We start from the raw sequence: 18,262 nt of genomic DNA, 5'->3' as shown, positions 1-18,262 counted from the left end.
TAATCTTTCTGTTACCAAGGAACCGTGAGTACAGACAATATTTTATGGAAAGGTTTCAACTGAGCTCCAACAAGCGCGCCAACGTTGTGGTACCACAAAACTGAGACATTTAAGTAGAAAAAACCCCGGGGTATTGTTCAGTCATTTAATTTGGACTATGATGACATTTTGAGAGGGTAACTCACTGGTTCTGAGAATAAATATAAATATATTTTGAGTTTAACATTCAATCTTTGTGGTCTGATATTTAAGTGTGTGTGATTCTTTTATTTTTATTTATTTTGTGCAAATAAGGGTTATAGTGGCTAAGTACATGTGTATGGGAGTTTTATGCTAAAAAGAAAAAAACAAACAAACGCAGTATAGCTATATTTAAGCTAACCAGGCCTCTCTACACTCTAGCCAGAATCGCATGCTCAAAGTTTTATTTGTTGTGTACATCCTGATTTCTAGTAACCTCTCACCAATTCATTTCCCCATGCACATGATAAATACCGAAAAAGTGGAATTGAGGAGGAGGGTTACACGTGGGGGCTCGTCCGGGATTTTGTTTACTGTTGTTTTGTTTTTGTGAGCATGTTCTAAAAAAAAAAAAAAAAAAAAGGGGAAAGTCAGTGTTAAATGAGGTAGCTTAAAAGCCCTATAGCCACTTTTTTCAGAGATTTTTTTTTTTTTGGATTCTGTCTATCTAAAGCTAAAATAACATGGAGTCAGAACAGATTATCAAATGGTGTGAAGACAAAGGTATTGATGCAAGGAAAGCATTTGTGCTTAGTAAGGTTTCTCTTGGGGTTACTGATGAGACTATGTATAAGGTACTGGATGAGGTTGAAGTTTTCGGTCCCTGTAAAATAAGAGGACGGTGTGTAGAACATTTCAGTAAAAGCCAGTTCGTTTTAGTCGAAACTATTAATGATATGACTAAGACTGACATACCTGAACAGTTACTAGCTGGAGATGAGTTTGGACCTTGGATAGTGAATGTTACTGAGACCCAGAGTGTTCATGTAACTGGTGAAGGAGACTTCCAGTCCAAGTTGCTGTCATTCTTAGCAAATGAAGGAAAGACACTAGCTGATGTCACAGGCTTACTAACCTCTGCTTCTGCTCCACCCACCGCTCCAGACCTGAACACAAAGCTGGTGAATGCCATCTCCTCACTAGTTGAAAAATGTCAAGCCACGCCTGTAGATGGACCGGGCTATCGCAAGCTACGCATGTTCTCAGGTATGAAGCCCACTCCACATGGAGAGGAGGAGTATGATGCTTGGGCGGAACAGACCACACACATGTTGGACGAGTGGCAGTGTTCTGATGTTGTCAAGAGACAGAGAGTAGCTGAGAGTCTTAAAAGGCCAGCAGCAGATATTGTCAGAGGTTTGAGAGTTACTAATCCCCAGGCCACTGCCAATGACTACCTTAAAGCTCTTGAAACAGCGTTTGGTACCACAGACAGTGCAGCTGATCTCATGGTAAAGTTTCGTAATACATTCCAGCAAGATGGTGAGAAATTATCAGCCTACTTACTCAGAGTAGACAAGCTATTGCATGCAGTCTATCGTAAAGGTGGAATTGAAGTGATTGACATGAGCCGAGCGCGCATTGATCAAGTTGCTAGAGGCTCTCTGCCTCATGACCTCGTAGCTCTTCGCATAAGACTGACTTACAAACTCAAGCCTCCTCCCAGCTTTACTGAGTTGCTCCGGGATGTTAGAGAAGAAGAGGAGATGATCCTTGAAAGACCGAATGTAAAGAAGGGTGCGTCTTTAACTATTGGTAGGCGTATAGAGTGTGCTACAGCCTCAGTTGTACCTGTCCTGCCAGAGCCTACAACAGTCCTGCAAGATCCTGCAATAGAGAGTCTAAGGAAAGAATTTCAAGGTCTCAAAACTGATGTTGCACGTCTCCTTTCTGCCTCTGTGACTGCATCAGCAAGTGTGGCACAGCAGGTAGACCAGAACCCCAGCCAGAAAGCTACTGGAAACTCATATGCACGTGTGAAAGAGAGGGCTCCCAAACCTCAGTATCGTGCTGATGTCTTTTGCTACAGATGTGGTGAAGATGGTCATTTCCAGCGGGAGTGTCAAAACCCCGAAAATCTCAGAAAAGTGAACATGCGTCTCTTGAAAATAAAACAGCCGACGGGAAACTTTCCAGGGGCTCAGTAGAGGAACGGCCTGACGCTCCGGAGAAGATACGTTCCACAAGGTGTGACACGCTACCAGAAAAGCAGACTAAACTGCCAGAGGGTTTAGTTGGACCTAGCTCTATTGTCTCAGTACAAATTGAGGGCATTTACGCCAAAGCTTTACTTGATAGCGGGTCCCAAGTTACCCTACTGTATCGCTCCTTTTATGACAAGTATCTGAAGCACCTGCCTTTGACCCCTATTGAGTGCCTGGAGATTTGGGGCCTCAGTGCAAAGGAGTATCCATATAATGGTTATATGTGCTTGAAGCTTGAGTTTACTGGAGATGTAGTTGGAGTAGCTGAGACCATAGAAACACTTGTGCTTGTGTGTCCAGATCCGGTCATGACAGGGGATGTTTCCATTGTGATTGGCACAAATACCTCTATAGTTCGAAGACTGTTCCATGCATGCAAAACACATGGAGGAGACAATTTTCTTAACACCCTGTCTGTTCATCCAGTGATAAAAGAAGCTTATGAAAAGTTTCGGGAAACTCCTGACGACACAACTGAGACAAAAAGAGGAACAGTCTGGTTCACACGAGACAAGCCTTTCACTCTGCCACCTGGCGGCGTTGCAACAGTTGTTGGTATTCCAAAGTTTCCTGGAGGTCTCTCTAGCCAAGCTGTTCTAATAGACCGTCCAGAGGAGGATTGTTTTCCTGAAGAGCTTCTGGTCATGCCTGTTGTTGAAGAGTCCACTGCTGTCCAATGTCGTCGCATCACAGTCACCATGAGAAATGTGTCCAGTCATAATGTGACATTAAAACGTGGAATTTCTATTGCTCATCTATTCCCTGTAGATGTAATAAATCCAGTCCTTGAAAAGGAGGGCCCGAAGCTACCAACACCTCAATTGTCCCCGTCCTCTTTCAACTTTGGTGATTCTCCTGTGCCTCCTGAGTGGAAGGAGCGACTGTGTCAAAAGATGATGGAGAGAAAAGAGGTTTTCTCCTGCAGTGAGTTTGATGTGGGTTGTGCAAAGAGCACACAACACAGCATTCGTGTGACAGATGATAGACCTTTCAGAGAGCGCTCTAGACGTTTACCACCGGGTGATTTGGAGGATGTGAGGAAGCATCTGAATGATCTCAAAGAGGCTGGAATCATTTCAGACTCCAGAAGCCCCTATGCTTCCCCAATAGTTGTGGTTCGCAAGAAAAACGGCACCATACGTATGTGTGTGGACTATAGGACGTTAAACAGGAGAACGATTACGGACCAGTATACAGTCCCTCGTGTGGAAGATGCTTTGTCCTGCCTGGGTGGTAGCCAGTGGTTCAGCGTGCTTGACCTCAGAAGTGGCTATTATCAGATCCCTTTAGCTGCGGCTGATAAAGAAAAGACAGCCTTCACTTGCCCAGCAGGGTTTTATCAGTTTGAGCGGATGCCGCAGGGGATTTGTGGGGCTCCGGCCACATTTCAACGAATTATGGAAAGGACTGTTGGTGATATGAACCTACTGGAAGTGCTAGTGTATCTGGATGACGTGATAGTTTTTGGAAGAACATTAGAGGAACATGAGCAGCGCCTTCTTAAAGTCCTCGACAGATTGAAGGAGGAAGGATTAAAGTTATCGTTGGATAAATGTCAGTTCTGCTGCCCCTCTGTTACCTACCTTGGCCACATTGTGTCTAGAAATGGCATTGCTACAGACCCTTCAAAGATTGAAGCTGTGAAATCATGGCCACGCCCAGAAAACATCACTGCTCTTCGCTCCTTCCTTGGCTTCTGTGGATATTACAGACGTTTTGTAAAGGATTTCTCCCGAGTCTGTTATCCACTCAACCAGTTGCTTCAGGGCTGCATTGTGGCTGGAAAGACAGGAAAAGGGGCAAAGAAAAATAAGGACATCAAAGAGCAAAGGAAAGCACAAGCAGGCACAGCAACAAAAGAGTGGTACCATCCTTCAGAGACTTTTGGTAATAGGTGGGATAAAGACTGTGAGAAAGCTTTTGAGGCTTTAAAGAGAAGTCTTACAGAGGCGCCTGTGCTGGCAATCGCCGACCCAAAACTGTCATATGTGCTGCATGTTGACGCGAGCAGAGAAGGATTGGGAGGTGTCCTCTATCAGGATCAGGGAGAAGGGTTGCGCCCAGTTGCTTTTGTCAGCAGAAGCCTCTCTCCAGCAGAAAAGAATTATCCCACGCATAAGCTTGAGTTTCTGGCTTTGAAATGGGCTGTTGTCAACAAGTTGCATGATTACCTCTATGGAGTCAAGTTTGAGGTCCACACTGATAACAATCCATTGACGTATGTCTTAACTACAGCTAAATTGGACGCAACAGGACATCGATGGTTGGCGGAATTGTCAACATATGAGTTTAGTCTGAAGTATCGGCCTGGAAAACAGAACGTGGATGCGGATGCATTGTCACGGCGTCCTCATGCAAACCAAAATGCTTCTCATGAGAAGGAAACACTGCTTGCCACCACAGTCCAAGCTGTCTGTCACATGTCCAAAGTCAGAGTACCTCACTGTCGCCGGTGCAGAGCTGTAGATCTCATGGGCTCATCCAAAGATGCGGTGCCCAGAGCCTATTGCAACTTGTCATTTCTGAACACTCAGCAGTTGCCCAAATTGAGCGCAGCAGAAATCTCACATTCTCAGCAGAAAGACCCGTGCATTGGAGAAATGTGGCATGCTGTCATTCAGAAAAGTGCCAACCGCGCCAACAAAGAGAAACATCCTGATGTGTCATTGTTGTTAAAGGAGTGGGAAAAGCTAATGGTCAGAGACTCTGTGTTGTATAGAATGAGCCAGCCACCAAACAAACCAGCTCGGCAGCAACTGTTGCTCCCACAAGAGTTCAGAACAACTGTGCTCCAGTCGTTGCATGACCAATCGGGCCACCTGGGGTTTGACAAGACGTACGGCCTGATACGAGAGAGGTTTTACTGGCCTCGCATGAAAGTTCAGATTGAAAGGTACTGTAAGAGCTGTCCGAGGTGTATTCAGAGGAAGACACTGCCTAAGAGAGTTGCTGAGTTGTCGCATCTAAACAGTGATGGACCGATGGATCTCGTCTGTATGGATTTTCTGACGATTGAGCCTGACTCCAAAAATATCTGCAATGTGCTCGTAGTTACAGATCATTACACGAGATATGCTCAAGCTTTTGCAACTAGAGATCAAAAGGCATCGACTGTCGCTAAGGTTCTGTGGGAACAGTACTTTGTCCACTATGGTTTGCCAAGAAGAGTGCACTCAGATCAAGGCAGGGATTTCGAGAGTCGCCTTATTCATGAACTGTTGAGCATGCTTGGCATAAAGAAATCCAGAACCACTCCCTACCACCCTCAAGGTGATCCACAGCCTGAACGTTTCAACAGAACTCTTCTCGACATGCTTGGAACCTTGGAAACGCAAGACAAAAGTAAATGGAGTAAACACCTCAGCCATCTTGTACATGCATACAATTGCACAATGAATGAGTCAACAGGCTATTCTCCGTATTTTCTAATGTTTGGACGAGAAGCTAGGCTGCCAGTAGACGTGACATTTGGGGTCTCAAGTGATGGCACCTCCACAAAATCCTACTTGAGGTACGTCAAGAACATGAAACGTGAGCTCCAAGCTGCCTATCAGTTGGCTGAGAGAATGGCAGAGAAGAAAAATGAAGGGAATAAGCAACGCTATGATCAGAGAGTTCGTTTCTGTCCTTTAGATTCCGGGGACAGGGTCTTGATCCGAAACCTTGGTTTACAAGGGAAGCATAAGCTTGCTGATCGGTGGAAAGATACTCCTTACATTGTGGAGAGTCAACTGCCTGGTTTGCCCGTGTTCAAACTGAAGCCAGAGAGTGGACATGGCTCTGAAAAGATACTGCACCGCAATCACATTCTGCCAATCGGACAGGAAGTGCAGCTGCGGCCTGAGATGAACAAGGAGCCCCCGAAAACAAGAAGGAGAGCCAGTAGACGGCTCAAAGCAAAGAGAACAGAGAACAATGATATTCCTAGCTTACCAGCGCCTGAACAGGATGATAAGATGGAGGCAGCATCTGACTCTGAAGATGATGAAATGGGTGTATGGCATGATTATGTACCACGAGAGTTGCCAGGACCAGAACCTCAAAACATTGATCACTCTGAGCCTTTCAGTCTGGATTTGGATCTGGCTGTGTTGACAAGTAACCCAGAAACAGATGAGACCGCTGAAGGACCTGCCGCAGTGGAGGAGGATGATCATTTGGTACAAAATGTGAATGCAGCAATTGTGGAACGAGAAAGAGGCACTGAAATACAGACGTCAGACGAAATAGCTGAGAGACTAGACAGTATAACAGAAAGCTCTGACAAGACAACTCGACCTCAGAGACTAAAGAAAGCTCCAACCAGACTAACTTATGACTTGCTAGGGAACCCAACGTCAGTGGCAGTTGGTACACATAGTGCTACCGTAGTGGATATTAATGACAAGAAAGAGGCCCCATCTCCTATTAAGAGATACAAAAGCTATTTTTACAAGTGGATAGGTTAAAGGGACTGTTAATAATTTGCCTAACACAATCTTGTGAGGAAATGTGTTTTATTTATTTTTTTGTATGCAATTTATGGTGTTAGACATGTCATGAGGGCATGACCATTTTTTTTTTGTGGAGGGAGAGTGTAGCACCCTGCTAAATTTATATATTTAATTTGTGTTCTGTTAAGAGAAATACAGTATATCCTGAAATATGGGCAGTTCAATTGTCCCTGGTGTGTAATACCTTTTTATATTCATTTTTGTTATTGAGTTATAAACTTGTGAGGAGTTGAAATATCCTCTGTTGTGAGTAACCTTTGAACCCTGTCATTTTATTTTGTATTGGGTGGTCAGGTGTCAGTTTGTTTACTATCCAATCAGTGCTATCCAGAGAGCAGTTTGACAGCCTACCGGGTTGTTGAGGGGGCGGGACCAAAACGAGAGAGACGAAAATAACGAGAGAGACGGGGGAAAAAGACAGAGAGATAGCTAAAAGTTAGCTGCAAGTTCCGTATGATTAAGTTACTGGTCATCAAAGTTAAGAACAGGGGGATTTTTTTTGTTTGCTTTTGTCAGTGTGTAACCCTGCTAAAACGGGAGAGTGAGCTTTGTTTTGGAGCTGGTTAAATCGGCCACGGAAATTTCACTGAAGTGGAGCTAACGCCATAGCCATGTGCGAACTGCTATTACATAGCCGGAAACCCACTTTGCCACCGAGTTTCTGAGTGAGTATGGACATTGTGAACTCAAATGAAAGTGACATTTTTGGACAAGATATAGTTAAGCTCATTAGATTTTGTGAACTTTTTGCTAGTGTGCGTCGGAGACTGCCATACATGGTAGTATATGTGCTCAGGATTCGTGCTGCATTCCGGAGGAGTCTGTGTTTTGCACACGGACGCGACGGAGTTTCAAGACGGGTTTCCTCATTGCGTGTCTCACCACGGGACAGAACGGTGTGGACAGACGGTCACTATAATCTTTCTGTTACCAAGGAACCGTGAGTACAGACAATATTTTATGGAAAGGTTTCAACTGAGCTCCAACAAGCGCGCCAACGTTGTGGTACCACAAAACTGAGACATTTAAGTAGAAAAAACCCCGGGGTATTGTTCAGTCATTTAATTTGGACTATGATGACATTTTGAGAGGGTAACTCACTGGTTCTGAGAATAAATATAAATATATTTTGAGTTTAACATTCAATCTTTGTGGTCTGATATTTAAGTGTGTGTGATTCTTTTATTTTTATTTATTTTGTGCAAATAAGGGTTATAGTGGCTAAGTACATGTGTATGGGAGTTTTATGCTAAAAAGAAAAAAACAAACAAACGCAGTATAGCTATATTTAAGCTAACCAGGCCTCTCTACACTCTAGCCAGAATCGCATGCTCAAAGTTTTATTTGTTGTGTACATCCTGATTTCTAGTAACCTCTCACCAATTCATTTCCCCATGCACATGATAAATACCGAAAAAGTGGAATTGAGGAGGAGGGTTACAGTTGCATAGCTAGTTGCTGTCAAAGGAGGTGTATGTATAGCTATATATACATTTTTAATATATTACACTACACACAAACATACAGTAATAAAATATTACACAGAAGTCATGGTTCGGTACGTGGTTTTGGGGGTCGCGGTTCGATACGAGTAGGCCTACACAAGGGCGTAGATCTGGTTTGAACATTGGGGGGGGTTTCATGTGATCATGGTATAAATATTGGGGGGGTTTTTTTGGGGGGGGGTTGTAATGCATAGATTTAAATATTGGGGGGGTTATCTCCCCCCCAACCCCCCCACACACACAAATTACGCCCATGGGCCTACAGTACAACAGGAAAAAGCAACAAATCCCCAATGCAAGGTTTCTTTTCATTTATTTGTTATCAGACAGTAGTGCAAATGACATTACAAGCTCCTTTGGTGTATCAAGCACTATAAGCAGTAAACAGAATGCACTCTTGCAAAAGAGTATTTGGTCACAATCAGCTGAAAACCGAAAAGCATCTCTTGTGTTATAAAAGTAGGCCTACAAAATGTATTGAAAATTGTTAAATAAAACGTGTGCAGAGATTAGTTCTCTTTGCTAATTAACATGCACTAACAATGACGGAAGCACTGAGTTCATTATTATGCTTTTTGAAGAAATCACAGCAAGTGATTTCTTTCCATGAAGGAGAAAAAGTGGCATCCACTTCTGAGCCTGCTTCACTTTTCCACGAGGAGACAGCGAGTGAAGCGGCATCGGACACTTCTCATTTCCAGGACGCGTATTTCATCATTGGACAGTACAGTGAGACTTAAGCCACAAATCGGCACAATGCCAAAATATTTTGTCATACAGATAAGAGTATTTAAGAGTATGCAGCAGTCTATTTTTATTTATGTACATTCACAATAAAAACAAAGCATTTGTAAAATAAATAAGACAAACAGGACTCTTTCTGCCATCCCGGTTTCCTTTCCATGAATTTAGTGGAGAGCATCACAAAAATGTATCAAAACTCTACTTGCAAATGGCCGGAAACCGAAGCTTCCCAGGGGGCCGCCATTGGCTATTAAGCCATCACCTGCTGTTAGCTATCCATTGACTCCCATTCATTTTGTCGTCACTTTGACAGCGAATAACTTTACATCTGAGGCGTTTGAAGACTCCATTTGTCCATTATTTATTTCTAAAGAAACACGACAATGTATAAAAGGCTCCATTACCTTGTATCTTACGATATGGCCCCGTAGAAGCCGTTTTTGTAAAAAATAGGCTAACGATTGCATCATAACCACGCGACTCTCTGTCGCACAGTCGAAAAATTACCGTATAGACCGGCGGAGAAGCTCGCAAGCAATCGGGGGGACGTGGAGGCATAAAGTCTGATAAAGTGAAGGGAGAAGCCCGAGTGATAAAGTGAAGGGAGAAGCCCATAGAGTGGGATAAAGTTGCTCCCGCTGCTGCTCATGGACAGCTAATGCTCACGCTCTCCGTCTCTGCGAGATTCGGAAGGGAATGATTCAGATTTCTCTCGGCACAGCGACTAGAAGACTGACAGCTGTCAGACAGGCTCACGTCACATCTACGTCGTCAAGCTCAGTTTGAGTCTGCGCAGTTTGCCCGGCCAGGGTTTCTCTGTTGAAACCTATGGGGTCGCTGTGTCCAGTTTATATACTGTCTATGATATTTTCCCGAACTTGCAGCTCCTGTCCAACAACAACCAGACCGTTATTTCCGGCGTGACGATCGAATCTGTCCCAAAAGAACCTCTCAATGCGCCCTCGTGGACTCGCGCCAAGGGCCCTATAGGTCTGCACTACATGACGTCACCAAAGTGTGGACTCTGAGAAGTCCACAAGTCCGGAGTGTGCCATTTGGGACAGGGCACTTGTTTTGGATTGGTGCATATATTGTCTCTTCTTCTTCTGCTCTTTTCCTGTTGTAGCGGTTATCAAACAGTGTTGCATTACCGCGCTCGCCCCCTTCTGGATTGGAGTGTGGATCGTCCGTGACTGACTGTATTCGTTGTCTTACTGTATGCACCGAACTGTTACGTCTGTACCGTGAAGGTTCGGGACAAATACATGTACCATTACACCCCTACTATATGTACACACATACACACACACACACTGATCAAAGAGATCAATAATATACCATTATTTAACAGAAATCAATATAAAACAGAAACAGTTTTAAAACCTACAACCAGAGTTATATAGTTCAGTAGTTTGATATAAAACAGATAGTATGTATGTACGGATATAGTTTATGGAGTTCCTATAAAGCTTTTGTCTGTCATGATCTTCACATTTAAAGGCAAACAAAACTCAATGTTTCCGCACTGCTGAGTCCGTGATATTAGACAGATTCTGGATTTTGCTCTTGGAAATTGCTGTTGTTATCATCATGTTTATGGCACAGAAATATCCTCTGGAATCCACAAGGTTTGCTGTTGTTTGGTTTCTTTTTGTAAATGAGTGTTATTATTATGATGATGATGATATGATGATGATGAAGATGAAACAGCCCATAACTGCAGCGATGACAGTGTTCCTAGATCCAAAACCATCGTCTGTTCCAGAACCCACCATTTTTCCAGGATTCACTGTTACTGAAAAGGTGCAAATAAAAGAAGTTTAAATCATAAACTCAACTTCAGCCTATCAAACATCAGATTCTCCACACAAACTTCACAAAACATTTCTGCTGCTGAGAATCTGATCAAACTGATTTCTTGACACACAGACCAAATCGAAACATTCTGAGCATTCCTCCAATTTCACAACTTTAATAGTTGGGAACTGGTGTATGCATTGCATAGTATTTATACCACATCTCACAATCTGTAGAATATTGTTTATATGGACAACCCTTTTTGGTTACACTTTATTTCGATAGTCCACTTTATACATTCTACTAACTATAAGTAACTTTGCAACTAGTATGTGTCAACTAACTCTCATTATACCATGGTCTGGGTGAATACTCGATTCTGATTGGCTGCAGGGTGTCCGTTAAAAAGTGATAGAGGACACCTAGTAAAGTAGTTCTGGTGAAACTGCCTGTTTACCATTCGAAATTAATAAATAAATGCGCTGCCTACAACAGCTGTGAGTAACCATAGCAACAGGCAGTCAAAGTATCCGTTAACAATTTGCTCTATCAAAACAAACGTTAGTTAGATATTACATAGCCTACTAATACAACAATGAGCGACTTCGTTATTTCTTTGAACATTTATGGAGAATATGACAACTTTAACGACTGGGATGCTGCTGAAGAAAGAAAAAATGTAAATAAAACGGACAAACGACACAAAGAGATAACACCGGGAGATTTTTTTTTGTTTGATTGTTGTTTGATTAATAGTTTTATGTGTAATAAAAAAATAACTATGCCTACCTTTGTGTTTCATGAAAAAAAAATTGCATTTTTGAACCTGAAGGGTTCTACAAGCTGAGCGGACTATAAATATCTCCGGTTGCTAAATAAACCGTCAGGCAAGTTATTATTAGTAAAAACTAGATTTAGCCTAATTAAAATATAAACTAATGTTTTAAAAATGTTTTATTTGGCAAGTGACCATGGTATAAGCGGGTTAATGCCCTCCGAGGTGTCCATTGTCAGGTTTTAATGGACTTCCTGACAATGGACAATGGACTTCCTCCGCTGTGCGTCGGCCGGTTCACACCTCGCCGTCGTCCATTAAAACCTGACAATGGACACCTCTCGGGCATTAACCCTTACTTAGAGTATTAGTAGACTGTCAGTAGACTGGTAGGTTAGGGTTAGGTGTTAGGGTTCGGGTTAGTAGAATAAGTTGACTTGTAGTTGCCAAGTTACTTATAGTCAGTAGAATATCTGTTGGGGGAGCATCAAAATAAAGTGTTAGCAGATATTAAGCAGACAGTCTACTAATACTGTTAGTTGACATGTAATTGCAAAGTTATTTATAGTTAGTAGAATGTATAAAGTGGACTATCGAAATAAAGTGTTACCTAATTTTTATCTCCCTGTCGACTGGTACAGTTGGTGAGCCAAATGGTGTAAGATATAACGGATTGCACTTTATGGACTTTTTATTGCACTTATATTGTAGGATTATCTGATGTTATTTCATTGTTATTTATAACAATGACAAATAAAGAACAAATTCAACATCTCTAAAATCAAATATCTAGAGACATGCATCTGTTTGGAGACCAGGAATACATCCGTTTTCACTTTAAAATAATTTATTCACAGGAGATTTTAAAAATTATAAATATTCTGACAAGAGACTAAACAGAAATGTTCTGTGTTTCATAAGTAACTCAATAATCAGAGTAATATATTTCAGGTTTACTGGTCTCTGTTAACAGATTTTAAACCACTGTTAGTAGATTGAAAATACATTTGCAAACATTTATTGAATTATAAACAACATTATTATACGGTACCTGTTATGTTCACAGTGAATTCAGTTTTTGTCGTTCCACATGTTGCTTGGACAAAGAATCTGAATTGTCCCGTCATTGCTGTAGTTGAACTGAATCTGCATGTGGAGCTGCTTCTCTGTTCACAGGAGTCCAGAGGAAACTCTTCTCTACAGATTTCGGAGTCAGTATATTTCTCAGGATATTGAAACTTATACAATCTAATGCAGCATCCAGACTTCTTCACAGAGACGCTGCATGTGAAAGTTACTTCTTCACCCACAGTTCCAGTCACATCCTCACAGCTTACACTGATGTCATCTGAAAAATAACAGTGTATATCATATCATATCATATAATACAGCAACTGAACAATAATAAAGATCTGTTTTTTTTTTACATCTCAGTAACTTTTAACATATCAGACTTCTTCTCTTTGTGTCTATCGTATAATGAACATTTATCTATGAACCTATTCATAAATAAAACCACAGCATCATGTGATTTTGTACATTATATTTTTAATAAGATTTCATCTTTACTAATTGGAGGGTCAAATATTATGATTTATTATGAATTGTAGCTTACCGTATATATTTAATAGTAATATATTCACTACAGTCTCTGCATGCAACATCCTGACTGTTTCTTTTAATCATGTGCATCAGATAGAGTCAGCAGAGAAACACAAGATCCTGTAGTCTTGACTGAAAATGTGATTTTCTGCTTATCTGTATGAACACATTATTTTACATAAAAGAGTGTGAGTGAATAAACACATAAATTAGACTGTAATGGATTTTCCTATATTGTGTAAATCATTCAAAAGTAATTGTTCAAATACTTGGTTGGAACTGAATAAGCTTCAAAAGGATTAAAGAGTCACTTGTGCTTTAATCAAATTTGACCTTTTTTTCTTCATGATTTTAAAGGGGTGGTTGATTATGATTTCACTTTTCTAACTTTAGTTAGTGTGTAATGTTGTTGTTTGATCATAAACAACATCTGCAAAGTTACAACGCTCAAAGTTCAAAGCAAAGGAAGATATTTGCTTTTAAAGAAAAGGACTACAACAAACGGCTGGTAGAGACTACACGACATTCCTCACGGGTTAGTGACATCAGCAACCCTATAATGTACATAAGCCCCGCCCCCTGAACACACAGTCCATGTTGAGAAGAGGAAGAGTTGTTGTAGTCGAGCACATTTGTGAGTCAGCTCAAACTTTAGCATCCATCTTTTCACATGCAATAGAAAGTCACTCTGTGTGCATCTCACAACAGTTCCTATACGAGCGGTTTATAGATTACCATGACAGAATATGCTAATTGAAGATAGTTAACTCCACATCAGCAACATAAATTCATCAACTAACCATTCAGAGACGTCCTGTTGCTTCTACATGTTGTCACTTCTTCTTGAGTCTCTCCATCTTTGTCTGACTCCGTTTTAACATTAAAGGCAGAACAGTTTCTGTCATTTTAGTGTGTGTGCGTGAGGTAATCGCAGCTGCTTACACACACCAGCTCAGTGTTGCCAGATTGGAAATGTCCAAGTATCGTACCAGAAGCTCAAAATGATCGTATTTGGAAGAAAATGGGGGGGGGGGGGGGGGGGTGGGGGTGGGGGGGGGGGGGGGAGGAGAGAGAATTATTCTGAATAATTCGATTGGTTGGGTCCTTACCATAGACTGTAAAAAAAATAGGTTCTTACATGCGCTTCGTGAGGCACACACGCACACTAGCACACACTAGCACACACACGCACGGTCTCTCGCTCACTTTCTCTGCTGTGCGCACGCTACACATGCGCGCTCTTGTTTGCTCGATCTAGATTCCGATCTAGATTTTTAACTAATTTGCGGGCAACTCTGAAATTATCGTACATTATGGGAATTTTTTCATTATTGATCGTACATCGTACAGAGGTCAAAATTATCGTACAAATACGATAATTATCGTACGTCTGGCAACACTGCACCAGCTCTTGAAACCCCACCCTCTGCAGCAGCTCATTTGCATTTAAAGGGCCAGGCACAAAATGGTGCGTTTTTGCAAACACTGACAACTTTAACATGCTATATAAAAATATCTGTGTGGTATTTTGAGCTAAAACTTCACAAACACACTCTGGGGACATCAGAGATTTATTTTACATTTTACCACCCCTTTAAAATTAAGTCCCTCCTCAAAATTCTCACACACTCTTTCTAGGGGAAAGTGTATTCACTCACCATCAGCTTGACAGACAGCAGGAAAAGTCCAAAGAATGAACAGTTGCACTGCATTTACAGCATTCATGGTTTTCATTCTGCAATAGAAAAAAAATTACAGAAATTTGCATCAAGAGTGAAACTTAAACAACTAGGACTAATAAGAAAGTGCTAGATTAAATAGTAAATATAGACGGTTTACTGAAAGTTTAGCAGAAATGTCAGAATTTATCAGAACATTTTTGCTTGCAATCAGTTTGATTAGGAATAGATAATCCAAAAACAATAAATCTGCCATCATCTGAAAAGTGTACGAGCCACACGGACTACTTTTACGATGGTTCAAAATAGTTTGAAATTCTTTTTAAAAATGATTTACTCCTTTAAACTTCAAGAAACACCGATATCTTCTGATGTATATTTAGGAGACTTGCATGTATATTTTATCTAATGCAGAGAATAATTGAACAATAAAATATTTTCTTAAAACTTCTTCAACTTCTTCAATATGTCACAATTAATTTCACATGGTTTCACACAACATGAATCATGCATTCATGAGTGCAAAATACTACAGCAAAACCACAAGATGTATTACAATAAAGCACAGAGAACACAATGAAAAAGATCCATTCATGATAATATTGCAGCTGAATCTATGAGCCACAACAGAAATTGAACATGATGAAATAAAATTAATTATATTGCATTGTCTTCACTGGCTGAACGCAAAAAGAAATCCAGACTCTGTAGAAAAAACTGCAACATTATCCAGACAATCTAGTATATAAACACAGGATACTAAACGTTCACTTTCAAACTGGCTCACAGCAGTTCTTGTTATTTTTGGCCAGCTGGGAGTGTGCTTCAGAAGTCAGAGGTTAAAGTGCAGATGTAGGCTAAGCAGCAGCTCCACCATAGCAGTGTATACAGTGAGACATTTCAGATTATTTACAAGTCATCACTTTTACCAATAACTAGAATAGAATTTCAAATTTCAATATTTTGCTATGGTACTTAATATTTTTCTATTAACTCCTTGTATTGGAATAGCCATTACATTTAAAACAGTAATATCCTATACTAAACCTAAACTAATCTTGACAAACTATATATCATTTGAAAGCTTACAATCTCTAGTTTACATATTTGGTATATGTAACATATCATATTTGGTATATGTATTACATATCATAGTTTATATATATTTAATATAAAATATGAATAATACAATTTTTAACATTGTACATTTTCATAAACTCAAACTTCTATAACTTTTTTTTCTGTTTAACTTTTAACTTTCTTTCTTACTTTGTTCACTTCTACAAAAATCTGCCAAATGTCTTCTTTAAAACAAGACCAATCTTACATCTATATTCCAAAGCATTCTTGAATTACAACCATTTAAGTTCGGAATATGCATTTCCATGTCTATTAAATAAAAAAAAGGGGGTTGCCGTTTATGGGGTTAATCTATTAGTCTGTCATATTGCTTTAACGCGGTAGGCTTCTTACTATTCTAAAATGTCATATTTCTGTATTTATATATTTGATATCACTTCCATAACTTTGCAGCTGCAACTGTCTGTGGGTCCTCAGCATTAAATCAGACACTATCCTCGAAAGCCTAGAGCGCCTTTCATTACGCGGTCGCTTTATCAGTTCACACAAATATCACACAAAGTCCCGTTATCATCAATGAAGTTGCCAGCAATGAACAATAAATATCTTACTTACTTACATCGTGTCTACACTTTGTTTGTTAACGAGAGGTTTCGTGGTCCTGCATAACTCAGCACTGAATAAACACTTTTAAGCAGTGGGTTTTGAGCAGTGAGTGAGAGGATTCTGTCTAACTTAAATCCCCTCTGATTGGCCATTCTGTTCAAGAGATCAACAACTATGCCTGTGATTGGCTACACTTCTCACCGCTGTAAAAACACGTTCAAGGCTACATTCTTTTGACTTTCTCCACAGCGCACGAATTTAAGCACCCGGGATTGCAGGAAAGCACCCGGGAAGCAGGAAAGCACCCGCTGGATATTCTCGTATTTCACTCCTATCATGATCTCATCTCCCACCCCTTGTCGTTATGATTTTGCTGCATTCAGTAGTTTTTTATTTTAAACGCTTTTACAGAACAGAATGTTTTTCAACCTTAGTTAAATTATTTTATAACCATTTCATTTATACACTTATAAAGAACAGTATGTTTTTAACTTTAGTTTAATTTGCAATATATTTATTTTAAAGGATAGATCGTTTTCGTGTGACACACTTACAGTCTTTTTCTTCTCACTTTCCACAGGAACCCACAATGCACTCTGGAATGTGGAGGAGATGCTGACACATATCCTATAACAGCGCCTTCAAACTTTCTGTCATTCAAACACCTGGCTAAATCACATGATCTAGAGCTAAAAAGGTTAAAAGTCAAAACTAACTGTCAAAACCAGCAAAGACTAGCAAGGTCAACAGGGCAAACCATAACAATAGAGACCGGAAGGACACCGGAAGGTCAACCTGTCAAAACACATGATCGAACGGATAGGTAGGGGCTATAGGTCAATCCATAACAATAGAGACCGGAAGGTCAACCGGAAAAGGTCAAGGTCAACCGGAAGCCATCAATCATTTTGACACATGGTGCATGGTAAGGACTACTAACATCAATTCAAAGGATTAAAAAGAATACACAATACATAACTGATCAGCATAAAATACAAACATAATTCAAAATGCAATATCAAAAATAGTTTCAAAGAGTCAGCATACCTGGCAATAGAGACACACAACAATAGTGTGAGAAGTTCTGTTTACAGATGCTTCCCCGAGTGGTTTGCCAATTCCCTTTAAATACCCAAGGTGTAACAAAAGAACAATAAACATCTAGCACCCAAATATTTATTCAGCTTTCGTTGGACCCTTTCTCGTGACCAAAGTGGTCACGCCTGAGTTTGGGGGATAAAGACAAATGGTTATCAACAATCTTTATTGGGGCATCTCCCACAACAGAAGAACAGGTGTTTTCTTTTTCTGACTGTGGGAATGAAACAATTTTACCATTCGCACCAGAAGTATTTATTGTACCCTGACACCACACAGCTGGAGGGAGGAGGTTTGTGAGATTATGACTGAATGAGCCCTGAAGGGAAAAAGATAGCGTGAAGAGTCAACAACCCAGCATGGGGGGGAGAAGAGATCAGATTGGGCCAGTTGTGTTGTGCTCTCTGTCCCTTAGATCTCTTTTGCAGATTAGTGAGTTTTTATTGTTTTATTGCAGGTTAAAATTCTTGAATTCAGTCTTTGGGAAAAATCCATCCTTACAATACCAACATTTAATTTCAAAGTGAACTATCCCTTTAAAGACGAATGAGGACGTAGCTAAACATTTAATAGGCTATTTGATATCAAATTAAAATAAATTAAATATTACGATAGAAGTGGAAAAGGACCAACAGTATCTAGTAGTGATGTACATACA

The 18,262-nt window shown here is 40.5% G+C and overlaps 2 protein-coding genes across 5 annotated transcripts; one reads left to right on the top strand and one right to left on the bottom strand.

Moving 5' to 3' along the window:
* Nucleotides 1-917: 917 nt before the first annotated feature.
* Nucleotides 918-8,061, top strand: LOC306989052 (uncharacterized protein; the record flags this gene model as incomplete). Its single annotated transcript, XM_079594371.1, has 3 exons — nucleotides 918-2,055; nucleotides 2,139-7,383; nucleotides 7,473-8,061. 2 exons carry the CDS (start codon nucleotides 918-920, stop codon nucleotides 6,671-6,673), a joined length of 5,673 nt encoding a protein of 1,890 aa, XP_079450497.1. The 3' UTR covers nucleotides 6,674-7,383; nucleotides 7,473-8,061.
* A 458-nt stretch (nucleotides 8,062-8,519) lies between these two features.
* On the bottom strand, nucleotides 8,520-16,644 carry LOC306989732 (uncharacterized protein). Of its 4 annotated transcripts, none has more exons than XM_079595669.1 (4): nucleotides 16,520-16,644; nucleotides 14,800-14,876; nucleotides 12,591-12,887; nucleotides 8,520-10,762 (listed from the first exon to the last, which is right to left on the bottom strand). In XM_079595669.1, exons 2-4 carry the CDS (start codon nucleotides 14,873-14,875, stop codon nucleotides 10,638-10,640), a joined length of 498 nt encoding a protein of 165 aa, XP_079451795.1. In that variant the 5' UTR covers nucleotide 14,876; nucleotides 16,520-16,644; the 3' UTR covers nucleotides 8,520-10,637. The 4 variants fall into 4 exon arrangements, 3 of the variants coding, with proteins under 3 accessions (XP_079451795.1, XP_079451796.1, XP_079451797.1); XM_079595670.1 differs by having other exon boundaries at nucleotides 16,512-16,642; XM_079595671.1 differs by having other exon boundaries at nucleotides 16,516-16,642.
* Nucleotides 16,645-18,262: the final 1,618 nt, after the last annotated feature.

Source organism: Phoxinus phoxinus, assembly GCF_949152265.1.
Source record: "Phoxinus phoxinus genome assembly, chromosome: 21".
NCBI lineage: Eukaryota > Metazoa > Chordata > Actinopteri > Cypriniformes > Leuciscidae > Phoxinus > Phoxinus phoxinus.
Note: the sequence above shows the minus strand (reverse complement) of the source record. Positions and strands in the feature narration are given on the sequence as shown.